Below are 12,135 nucleotides of genomic sequence, written 5' to 3' on the forward strand. Positions count from 1 at the left end.
GCATTTCAAATAAAAAAGTAAAGATATTAAAAATATTCTAATTAAAATATGTAAAATTTAATATAGTTTTAAGGAAATGGTCAAAAAAAAAAATTACACATAAAATAATCATGATTTTTGTCAACTGGGCGGATCATTATTTATACGATATCGCACACGAAAGAAAAATTTCTGTTTTTAAAATTATCTAATTAACTATATACTCATTTTTTTAATATTTTTTATATGATATCACACATTCGTAAAAAAATAAATAGTTTAAGATGCAAAAAAAAAATATTTATTTAATGAATATAATATGAACGAATATTACAAATACATCATTTAATAAAATAAATAATTAAAAATTGAAAATTTATACCCGCGCTGGCGCGACAGATCAAGATCTAGTTAAGATTATTTAAGATATTACAATGGACAATTCTCTTAGATAGTTTTTTTAAAAAAAGTTTTTGAAAATTTTAACTACCAAAATAATTTTTTTTAATTTTGAAAATTTTAATTTTAATTTTTTATTTTTTAAAATTCGAAACTCCACTATTTAACTTTAAACACTAAGTTTCTCAAATAAAGTTTTTAAATTTTTTGTCACAAAATAGCTCTCAGAAAAAAAATGACCAAATTATGATTTTTATTTTGAAATTTTAATATTCATTTTTAATTTTTCAAAATTTGAAACTCTATCCTCAAAACTTCACCCTTAACTATATATTAGTTAACTCTAATAAAACTTTGTTTGAATATTTTTTTCCTTGACTATTTTTGTGACAAAAACTTAAAAATAGTTATCCTATAAAATTTCTCATTAGTTAACCATAAGATATAAATAATAGAGAAATTCCATAGGATAACACTTTTTAAGTTTTTGTCACAAAAATAATCATCAATGACAAAAATGACCAAAATAAATTTTATTAAATAGTAAAAATATATTTATACCCTAATATTAACTAATATATACTTAGGGTTTAGAGTTAAGAGGTGGGGTTTTGTTAATGAAGTTTCAAATTTTAAAAATAACAAATTAAAAAAAAAAATCCAAAACAAAAAGAGACTATTTTGATCATTTTCCTTATTGAATGTTTTTTTTGTAGTAAAAATTTTAAAAATGCTATTTGAAAAAATTGCTCATATAAATATATATTTATTTTTTTAATAAAAATTTTTTGATCATTTGTTTTTGAAAGCTATTTTGTGAAAATAAACTGAAAAAGAATATCTTAGAGAATTCTTTTACTGTAATTTTGTAAATTCATATGAAAATAAAATTATCCAAAATTGTCATAAATGTTAGGTTGATGTTTGACTTTTGTGGTCTAGTAAAAAATGAAAAGTTGGTTATCTAGTAAATAATTAAAAGTTAGGGGTTTCATCCAGAAATAATAAAAAGAAGGGGGGCAAAATCGGAAAATAAAAGCCCGCTATATTCTTTAATTATGGGCCGTCGATGGTCGAACTCGTATCCTTTAACTCGTTCTGATTATTGTCGGGATCATCCTCAACGATCTATAATCAATTCATCATCTTCTTGTCTGAAACTGAAAACCCTAATTACTGTCAGCTCTAATGGGGGCGAGTCGGAAATTACAAGGCGAGATAGATCGGGTGCTGAAGAAGGTTCAAGAAGGCGTTGATGTTTTCGACAGCATCTGGAACAAGGTACCCGTTATGATTCCAATCATATGATTCTGTGTTAGAGATGATATGAAGAATGCATGAAGATCTAATAGTCTGTGTACCATTTCATCAACGTCAATTTATAGAATCGAGCTTTACTGAAACAGTGTGTGTGAGATGAGATGATATAATCTTTATCCATTTGTTCATTATAACTTTGTTTTTTGTTTGTTTTGTGAGTGAAAATTATATCCAGTGGAACTCAGTATCGAGCTCCGTTTGTTGTTTATGCAGTGGAATGTGAGCAGAATGTTTGTTTTTCGCAGCAGAGAAAAAAGTTTTTTTTTTTTACTGGGTAAAGGACAAAACCGGGATTTTTTTGGTGTTTCAGGTATATGATTCAGATAATGTTAACCAGAAGGAGAAGTTTGAGGCGGATTTGAAGAAGGAGATCAAGAAGTTGCAGCGGTATAGGGACCAGATCAAGACTTGGATTCAGTCTAGTGAGATCAAAGATAAAAAAGTTAGTGGTTTTCTTTCTTCTCTACGCCTTTCCTGATATGTATGCTCAAGACTCAGCCGAGCAAGATTGTCTGTTATTTGATTTAGGTCAGTGCATCATATGAGCAATCCCTGGTTGACGCTCGGAAGCTCATTGAGCGAGAAATGGAGAGGTTTAAGATCTGTGAGAAAGAGACCAAGACAAAAGCCTTTTCAAAGGAAGGACTTGGTCAGCAACCTAAAACTGTAAGTTTCCTTTGAATTTAATTCAAAACGAATGTGATATTTTAGTGTTTGGACTGCCAATAATTCCAGAAAGCTGGTTAGTTGGTGCTTCTGTTGTTCATCTGAAATATATCACACGATGTTCAGATTGTCATTTATAATTATATAGCAAGATACTTAAGCTCAATTTTGTAGAGTATTGCAGCAACTATTTATACGTTTTTCACATGTTTAAAAGAAATGTTGGATCAATAAGTGTTTTTCGACCGGTCCGTTGTAGATATGAATACGTTTTCCTTCTAACAACGTCATTGAGTTATCAAACCATTTCTGGTTTTGTGAAATCTGTTGGAACCACCCTGGGTAGATTTACATATTACTTGAACCTATTTTTGATAGTCAGGCGACTGACTCTGTCTCTGCATCATGTTTAATAGGACCCAAAAGAGAAAGCGAAGTCAGAGACAAGAGATTGGTTGAACAATGTGGTAAGTTTCTTAACAAAGCGGAGTTATATTAAGTGTTTGTGAAACCATAGGGTAATTGTGGGTTGATGTGCCAGGAATCCTAGGTAGTGAGGTCTTTATGGATTATCTTAAATCATTGCTTTAGCTGATTAACCACTCATTTTCCTTGCTTTGATAGGTGAGCGAACTAGAGTCACAGATTGATAGCTTTGAAGCTGAGTTGGAAGGACTGTCTGTCAAAAAAGGAAAGACAAGGCCACCCAGATTGGTAAGCTTAGAAAAATATGCATCTGTATGCAAATGCCTTGCTTCCTTGCTTTTGGTGAGTTATGTTGTTTGTTTTGTTTCCCTTTCAGACACATCTTGAAACATCTATTTCAAGGCACAAAGATCATATAATAAAGTTGGAATTGATTTTGAGGCTTCTGGACAATGATGAATTAAGTCCAGAACAAGTAAATGATGTCAAAGATTTTCTGGATGATTATGTTGAACGAAATCAGGTCTGCATCATCTATAACAAGGGATATCTTACTTATATGTTTTTAATACAAGTTACTCTGGGTTTCCAACATTATAAGTAGGCTGATATTCTCCTGGATTATGTTTAACTTTTCCCTATGTAGGATGATTTTGACGAATTCAGTGATGTTGACGAGCTGTATAGCACGCTGCCGCTTGATGAGGTGGAGGGTCTTGAAGATTTAGTTACTGCTGGCCCCCTTGTCAAGGTGAATTTTTCTTGCAATCTCTCTGTTTGCTTAATTCTCTATCTCTCTGTGGAAACAGGAAGTGCTGTGTCCGTCACAAAATTTCAGGAATCTTTTTGAAAGTAGCGTTAGATTAGTATTTAGTAGGAAGTAGTAACATGACTTAAAATTTTCAGGGTACTCCTCTGAGCATGAAGAGTTCTTTGGCAGCACCAGTACCAGCACCTCAAGTTCGGGTAAGTATATTCCTATATCCCTTTGTTTTGCAGAATTTCTTGTTTATGTCTCAGTATTTTGGTTTTGTTTCAGAGCATAAGTTTGCCAGATGATGCGACTATAACGGATGGCATCTCTGAGACACTTCCAAAAACCCCTCCCGCAAAGAATGGCGCAAGCCTTCACTCAGCACCATCAACACCCCTTGGGGGACGTTCAAGTTTGAATGTCCCCGTCAGTAGTGTTCCAAATCCACCAGTTGTCTTATCAACTTCTATTCCTGTTCAAACTTCCACGGAAAGCATGGGAAGTTTGTCTCCAGTGGCTGCAAAGGAAGAAGACGCAACAACCTTGTCTTCCCGTAAACCACCCTCATCTGTTGTTGATGCTCCATTGAGGGGCATTGGTAGGGTTAGTATCCCCAACCAGCCCCAACCAAGTCAGCCTCTGTCTCCAAGTCCTGCTACTGGAGCTCGCATTAGTGCTACTTCAGCAGCTGAAGTTGCAAAGAGGAATATAATGGCAGTTGAGAGCAACGTCCAACCTCTAAGTTCTCCGAGCAAAATGGTATTGCCACCAGCTGCGAAGGTTAATGATGGAACTGCCTCTGATAGCAACCCCGGTGATGTTGCAGCAAGTATCAGCAGAGCTTATTCACCGTCTATTGTATCTGGTTCGCAGTGGAGGCCTGGGAGTCCCTTTCAGAGTCAGAATGAAACGGTGCGTGTTTTGAATTCCAGGACCTTTGAACTATATTTAAGTTGGTATTCTGACCAATATGGTGGCTTTACTTGTTAGGTTTTCTCCTATTTTAGAACATATTTCAGAAAAAACATCACGGTCTTTTAATGTGTAACTTTGTGTAGAATTGGGTTGACACTTTAACATAATACCACTAGGCTCTCTGAGATATATTCCTAGGGCTATACATCCCGTGGTTTGTGGTTTGTTGTTTGTTAGGTTCTAAGGTCTTGTTTTCTCTGATGCCTGCTTTTTTTTTTTTGCTTTTAGGTCCGTGGAAGAACTGAAATAGCACCAGATCAAAGAGAGAAATTCTTACAGCGGTACCAGCAAGTACACCATGGGAACCTCTTAGGCATGCCTTCTCTATCTGGAGGAAACGAGATGCAGTTTTCTTCACAACAGCAAAATCCTCTTTTACAGCAGGTGGCGCATTTTATTTACATGATTAATGATACTCCAAACATACCATCATGATAAGATATTATTTTTTTCTCAGAGTTCTGCCATGTCTCCTCATGGTAGCATGGGACTTCAGGCACCAGGTTTTAGTGTCATGAGTTCTGCCTCCTTACAGCAGCCGTCAAATGCCATGACTCAACAATTGGGTCAGCAGCCTTCTGTTGCAGGTAAAATTACTGTTTAGGATAATCTCGGTGGTTTATGGTATAGTTGTCGATAGACACTATTTCTGTGCATCTATGGTAAAATATAATCTAAGGGTCATATCATTCTGTTTCAAAAAAAAAAAAAAAAAAAAAAAAAAAAAAGGGTCATATCATTCAATTATAACCATTCTTTGTGAAGTTCAACCACAATGTGAAGAAGTTCAACACGTTGTGGCTGTTACTTAAATCCTAGAGCTGTTGGATTAGACCTCAGTTTTTGGTTCCAAGTTTTGAAAGTGCAGACGAAAAAAGTAAGAGACCTGTTTTTGATGTTTGTGCAGATGTAGATCATGGGAGAAATGATGATCAGCTGCAACAAAACTTACCTGATGATTCATCTTCCTTAGCAGCTTCAAAAACTGTTCCGAATGAGGATGATTCTAAAGGTCTATTTGATACTCCGGTAAGCATGAGCTGTGCTAACAGTTATTATCCTAGTATCTCTTTAATATATGCTTTCCATGAGATGGATTTTACCAAAAAGTTTTAACTGAATAAAAAATTAAATGTCCTTGTTGGTGTTTGTGAATGTTTTGATTTGTCATTCCTTCGCTTAAACTTCACATATGGAATTCACTAGTGAATGTGGCTTATTGTTAAGACACAGAACTATCTAAGGCTTATCCTAAGTACCTACTTCGTGTCTTTTTGTTTTATCCGCAGTCGGGAATGCCCAGCTACATGTTGGATCCCGTACAGGTAACTAGGGACGGTCCTGATTTCTCTCCTGGGCAACCCATTCAACCCGGCCAATCTTCAAGTAGCCTCGGTGTCATTGGACGCAGAAGTAACTCCGAATTAGGAGCCATTGGTGATCCTTCGGCTTTAGGGCCAATGCATGATCAGATGCACAATTTCCAGATGCTTGAAGCTGCGTACTATAGACTTCCTCAACCCAAAGATTCAGAACGTCCTAGACCCTATACTCCGGTAACACCATTCTTCTGAATTTCTCTTTTTTGGCCTCTCCACTTAAATAATATTCCCTTAAATTTGGTATTCATGTCTATGAGTTTAAACAGAGGAACCCAGCAATCACACCTCAAACGTTTCCCCAAACACAAGCGCCAATCGTAAACAACCCTTTGTTCTGGGAACGTTTAGGCAGCGATGCTTATGGAACGGAAACATTGTTCTTTGCATTTTATTATCAGCAGGTACAAAATAATCTCAACGCTCCACATTTTACTTATTGTCGTTTTTTTGCCTCAGCCTTATGGGTCATGTGTTGTTCTTTGATTCTTTATTCTTTTTATTCAGAACTCATATCAGCAGTATCTAGCGGCAAAAGAGCTGAAGAAACAGTCGTGGAGATACCACAGAAAGTTCAACACATGGTTTCAGAGACATAAGGAGCCAAAGATTGCAACTGATGAGTATGAACAAGGAGCCTATGTTTACTTTGATTTCCAAACCCCCAAAGATGAGAGCCAAGAAGGAGGATGGTATGATCTATCGATTTCTCGTCTCCTTGTTCTCTTTGTCGTTCGAGGTGATGATCCTAATCTTTCTTTCTTTATGAAAACTCTGTGTAGGGTTCAAAGGATCAAAAACGAGTTCACGTTTGAATACAGTTATCTTGAAGATGAACTCGCCGTATAGACAAGAAAGTGAGAGATGTATGTTTAATAATGTATATACTCTTCCCCGCGCTCAATAAACTAATTACTTTTTCGTTTCAAAGTCTCAGAATGATTTTGTTTTTGTTTTTTAATACTCTTTATTGAGATGCAATCCGAGTATATTATTTCTGGTCCAGGCTAAAATATTAACTACAGTATGTTCCTCGAAATCTATTCAAGAACGTGCATGAACCTAAGATTATGCAGCGTCGGTTTTGAGATGACTTTATTATTAGTATGGGCTTGTTTAGTGGATCACAAGAGCACGTGGAGAGTGTCGCGCTTCGGGGATGCGTCGCTCTTCGTGCCAATCAGGCAATCACTTAGACCCCAAGCAACTTCATTTTACGTTTTTCTTAAACAAACTCATCTCAAAGACCGACCAAATACGGAAAATATATATAAAAAGAACCTCAACAGATCTACATTTATTACGTCTAAAGTCATACAATCATTTAAATCACAATCCACTGGATCCACACTCCACAGTCATCTAAGAATCACGGCTTTAAACTCCAAAAATAGATGTAAGAAAATCATAAAATGAATTCTGATAATATTATTATATCAAATTTAACATCTTCTATTGAACGTCTTCTTCGATTCTACTCATTTTTCCGCAAAGCACAAAACTTTCCAGGCACATCATCAAAACCACAGATCTTCTTCCAAAGGCTACGAAAAAACAGAGGCAAAATGAGTAATCCACGTAAACAGAGCACCATCTTCCTCTGCATCACCATATCCTTCTTATATTTCTTCTCCAGCAACGTCTCCGCCTTGGGAGTAAACTGGGGAACAATGGCCACCCACCAGCTACCTCCAAAAACGGTTGTACAGATGTTAAAAGACAACAACGTACAAAAGGTAAAGCTTTTCGACGCCGACACAAACACCATGGTAGCTCTTGCCGGCTCCGGCATCGAAGTAATGGTTGCCATCCCTAACGACCAGCTCAAAGCCATGGGAAACTACAACAGAGCTAAAGACTGGGTCCGAAGAAACATCACTCGTTTCAACGACGACATCAAAATCAAGTAAGTAACAAAGTTTTCATTCCAACATAGAGATCGTTAGCTCAGCTGAAAAGATCTTGCCCATTGTGTCAGAGGTCTCCGGTTCGATCACCGCTGGAACGAAACTTTCACTAAATTAATTACTTGGCAGGTACGTCGCCGTAGGGAACGAGCCCTTCTTAACATCTTACAACGGATCATTCATAAACCTAACGTATCCAGCACTCTTCAACATCCAAAAAGCACTAAACGAAGCCGGAGTCGGAGACTTCATCAAAGCCACCGTACCTTCGAACGCCGACGTCTACAGCTCTCCCCCGGATAATCCCGTCCCATCCGCCGGAACGTTCCGTCAAGACATCTACGAAGAGATGAGACTCATAGTCAACTTCTTAGCTCACAACAAAGCTCCCTTCACAGTCAACATCTACCCTTTCCTCAGCCTTTACCTAAGCAGCGACTTCCCTTTCGACTACGCCTTCTTCAACGGCCAGAACACCGTCAACGACAACGGCGTCGTTTACACTAACGTCTTCGATGCCAACTTCGACACGCTTTTGGCTTCGCTCAAAGCGTTAGGACACGGTGACATGGAGGTTATAGTGGGAGAAGTTGGTTGGCCAACGGACGGCGACAAGAACGCTAACGTCCCAAACGCGGAACGCTTCTACGCGGGCCTTCTTCCGAAGCTAGCTGCGAACAGAGGAACACCCATGCGTCCCGGTTACATCGAAGTGTATCTCTTCGGATTCATCGACGAAGATGCGAAGAGTATAGCTCCTGGGAACTTCGAGCGTCACTGGGGGATATTCAAGTACGATGGCCAGCCGAAGTTTCCGGCTGATTTGTCAGGGGAAGGACAGAAGAAGGCCTTGACGGGAGCTCAGAACGTTCAGTACTTGCAGAGCCAGTGGTGTATGTTGAATCCTAACGCGATTAGTTTCAGTAACAGTACTAACCAGCTTGGAGATAACGTGAACTACGCGTGTACTTTCTCTGACTGTACCGCGTTGGGGTATGGTTCCTCTTGTGGGAATCTTGATGAGGTTGGGAACGCGTCGTATGCGTTCAATATGTATTTTCAGGTGCAGAATCAGAAAGCAGAGGCGTGTGACTTTGAAGGGCTTGCGATGATTACTACTAGGAATATTTCTAGAGATCAATGTAACTTCCCTATACAGATTGGCGATCCAACGTCAGGGCATTGTATGTATGGTTCTAGTGTCCGGTTCGGTCTGGTTAGTATGTTACTGCTCTTTATGGGACTATGAGCTTGTCCTGTTTTGTAGTATGATTCGTGAGTCACCATTATATACATATCAAATCTATTCAGGAGATAGTAATACCATATATGATGCAGATAAGATTGTTTTAGCGTTTTAAAGGTTTTCTTATACATTTAATTTTTAAGCATATGGTTTTATTTAGTTTTATAATTTGGTTAATAAAGTTAAGATTTTTTTTCTGTGTTTTTTTTGTTTTGGTAAATCTATAGAGATCTTAACGAAAGTTAAAAATTATTTGGTTTATTCGAGAATTTCTAAACTAAATAAATATCTTTGTATTATTGTAACTTCCAATATATCAATATAGCAATTTGAATTTTTTTAAGACACTGAGCCATGGTCATTTAAGGAATGCACCGTTAGCTACAATGACTTGGCCATTGATCCACTCACCACCATCACTAGCTAAGAAACCAACGACAGGAGCAATGTCTCTGGTCTCACCAAGTCTACCAAAAGGACTCCTTTCAATGATACTCCGCACTGTCTCCTCGCTCTTCCCACTGAAGAACATCTCAGTGGCGACAGGACCTGGAGAAACACAGTTTGCAGCGATCCCTGAGCCTTTGAGTTCCTTGGCGAGAATCTTCGCCATTGTTTCAACGGCTGCTTTTGATGCTGTGTAAGCTCCTTGTCCCGGGATTAGCGCCTCGGTTAAGGAGGAAGTTAGGAGTATGATCCGACCACCGCCTCCACGTTTTAGCCTCTTGGCAGCTTCTTTACAGCACAAGAATGATCCTCTCGTGTTCACCCTGAAAAAAAGAAGAGTTCAAGATGATCATTGATATTCAGACAATGTAAAAGAAACAAACTCTGACCTGAAGATGCGATCGAAATCCTCAATGGGAGTGTTGGCGATGGTGGGGTAGTTGGGATCGACGATCCCAGCTGAGTTAACCAGGATGTGAACCTGCGAGTTGAAGGCTTTCTCCGCCGCGTCGAAGAGAGACTCTACCTGGCTTGAGTCCGAGATATCGGCGCGGAAGACGAATGCTACCGGTTCCGGACCATTAGCACCGGCGGATGAGTTGATTTCAGCGGCGACTTGATCGGCGTCAGTGGATCTGGTGGTGTAGTTGATGAGTACCTTTGCGCCGAGCTCGGCGAGGTGTATAGCTATGGCTCGGCCAATTCCACGAGATGAACCGGTGACTATCGCGACTCGGCCGGCGAGGGAGTACGGCGGATAAAAAGGTACAGCCATGAGGACCAACTATAATCCGTTAGACGACAACTGATTCGGTGTTTTTTGGTTTTGACTGTGTTCTGTTTTGGGTGGAGAATGTCTGCCACGTGGCTTCTTTTAGACTATATCTTTAATCAACTAGAGTTTCTCTTAAACAGTTCTTCTATTAGAATAAACTTTGCATCACAGGTTTTCAATTTCGATGTTGCTACCAAACAAACAAGCACATGCAGAAGAAAAGGACAAGCCTGCGCCAGCGACAGCCGCTTTTCTCCTACGTCTAAAGGTTGAAGCATCGTCTAGTAGACAGTGCCGCGACCGCCCCAGGGCCCATAATATTAGGGGTCCAATTTCTTAATTTTTTTAAAAAGTTTCCAAATTTTATTAAAAACAAAAATAAATATATTTCTAAGCTTCTTATTTTATATATTTTTATATCTAAATTTTAGAACATTTTAATAAATAAATTTTAAAAAATCATGCTAAAATTATATTTTGTTATGAACCAGATTGTGGATGACTCATAACCAAGAGATTATGATTTGTAATCTTTTCATTTATCTATGACAGTGTAATCTCATATATAAGGAACCTCTATGTTATGAATAAAGATAGACTTTTCCATTACTTTTATAACACGTTATCAGCACGAAGCTCCCTAATTCCCTGAGTTCTAAAATCGACCAGAAATCCTATTTTCTTTTTCTTTCTCGTTTTGCAACCTTGATCATCATAAACCCTAATTCTTCTTTCTCTCTCGGCGGTGACCCTCTCATCCGATAAAGCCATCCGATACGACCAGTCAATCCGACGACCCGATAGAAGCTCAGTCGATCCGACGATCCGATAAGTACCCGACTAGACGATCTGTTCGCATCCTGACGTACCGACGACCAGGCGATCCCGATAGCGCATCCGATAGACGATCTGACTGACGATCCCGACTGCTCTTCGCGACCCGACGATCCGGTACCGCACGTACCAGATCACGAAGTTCTTATCGATTCTCGGTGGTCCGTTTAACCCGTTTGGAGGTTAAGGTAAACATTTAAAAAATCCAAATCGGATTCAAATAATCCGATAAACCCTAAATCATGTTCCTACATGATTAAAACCCCAAATCGGATTTTACAAGTTAAAATCCGATAAACCTTAACCTTATATCTATAAACCCTAAATAATATAAGTATCAGAATTAATTATACTATAATTATCAAATCACATATTAAAACCCTAATCGAATATTTTTGAAATCAAAATTGTTTTCGGTTTTGATCATTGAGGTTTTAAATCTGATTGAATCTGATGCTATGTTGCTAGAATTTTTTGACCGTTAAGTTGCTAGATTTATTATTCACATCCTGCTAGTTTAATAATTTTGATCTGTTTAAGTCTTGATTAAATCCGACCTGCTTGTTTTTATTAATGCTTTAATCACAGTAAGGATTGATAGATTTATTTTCTCATCCTGCTGGTTAATTGTTCATCTGTTTTAAAATTGTTTAAACCGACCAGCCTGTTAAAACATTGATTGAATCCGATAGGTCGATAGATTGATTGATGTTTACTTGTCTAAATTCCGAATGATCTGATTACATGATTCTTGAGGTTTAATATCTTCTGCTAGGATTGATAGTTTTGTAATCTGATCTGTTTTAAATAGCAACCCTAAATAATTCGTATGATAGGTTATATTGATCTGATTTGGATGTCTTTGAGAATTGAGAATCCGTATGCTAGGTTGATAGATTCATGATAAAATCTAATGTCTTGAGGTTTAAGATTGTATGCTAAGTTCGATTAAATTGATTGATCTGATTATATGTTTTTGAGGTTTGATAAATTCGGATACTAGATAAATTATTTACACATGGTTTATG

General features: G+C 37.8%; 3 protein-coding genes across 4 annotated transcripts; 2 read left to right on the plus strand and 1 right to left on the minus strand.

The window, feature by feature from the left end:
- Positions 1-1,457: 1,457 nt before the first annotated feature.
- Positions 1,458-6,903, plus strand: LOC106318987 (CCR4-NOT transcription complex subunit 3). 2 transcript variants are annotated; one of them, XM_013757170.1, is made up of 17 exons: positions 1,458-1,659; positions 1,912-1,917; positions 2,009-2,140; positions 2,227-2,364; positions 2,781-2,831; positions 2,989-3,078; positions 3,167-3,313; positions 3,437-3,541; positions 3,697-3,756; positions 3,830-4,456; positions 4,748-4,903; positions 4,977-5,106; positions 5,427-5,548; positions 5,809-6,075; positions 6,168-6,302; positions 6,406-6,590; positions 6,681-6,903. In XM_013757170.1, exons 1-17 carry the CDS (start codon positions 1,567-1,569, stop codon positions 6,745-6,747), a joined length of 2,511 nt encoding a protein of 836 aa, XP_013612624.1. In that variant the 5' UTR covers positions 1,458-1,566; the 3' UTR covers positions 6,748-6,903. The 2 variants fall into 2 exon arrangements, with proteins under 2 accessions (XP_013612624.1, XP_013612625.1); XM_013757171.1 differs by lacking the exon at positions 1,912-1,917.
- A 450-nt stretch (positions 6,904-7,353) lies between these two features.
- On the plus strand, positions 7,354-9,054 carry LOC106315192 (glucan endo-1,3-beta-glucosidase 8). Its single transcript, XM_013752941.1, has 2 exons — positions 7,354-7,804; positions 7,935-9,054. The coding sequence occupies exons 1-2, from the start codon at positions 7,464-7,466 to the stop codon at positions 9,052-9,054; spliced, it is 1,461 nt and encodes a 486-aa protein (XP_013608395.1). The 5' UTR covers positions 7,354-7,463.
- A 355-nt stretch (positions 9,055-9,409) lies between these two features.
- On the minus strand, positions 9,410-10,273 carry LOC106315193 (short-chain type dehydrogenase/reductase). The gene is made up of 2 exons (XM_013752942.1): positions 9,888-10,273; positions 9,410-9,821 (listed from the first exon to the last, which is right to left on the minus strand). Exons 1-2 carry the CDS (start codon positions 10,271-10,273, stop codon positions 9,410-9,412), a joined length of 798 nt encoding a protein of 265 aa, XP_013608396.1.
- Positions 10,274-12,135: the final 1,862 nt, after the last annotated feature.

Source organism: Brassica oleracea, chromosome C9 (genome assembly GCF_000695525.1).
Source record: "Brassica oleracea var. oleracea cultivar TO1000 chromosome C9, BOL, whole genome shotgun sequence".
NCBI classification, from domain to species: domain Eukaryota; kingdom Viridiplantae; phylum Streptophyta; class Magnoliopsida; order Brassicales; family Brassicaceae; genus Brassica; species Brassica oleracea.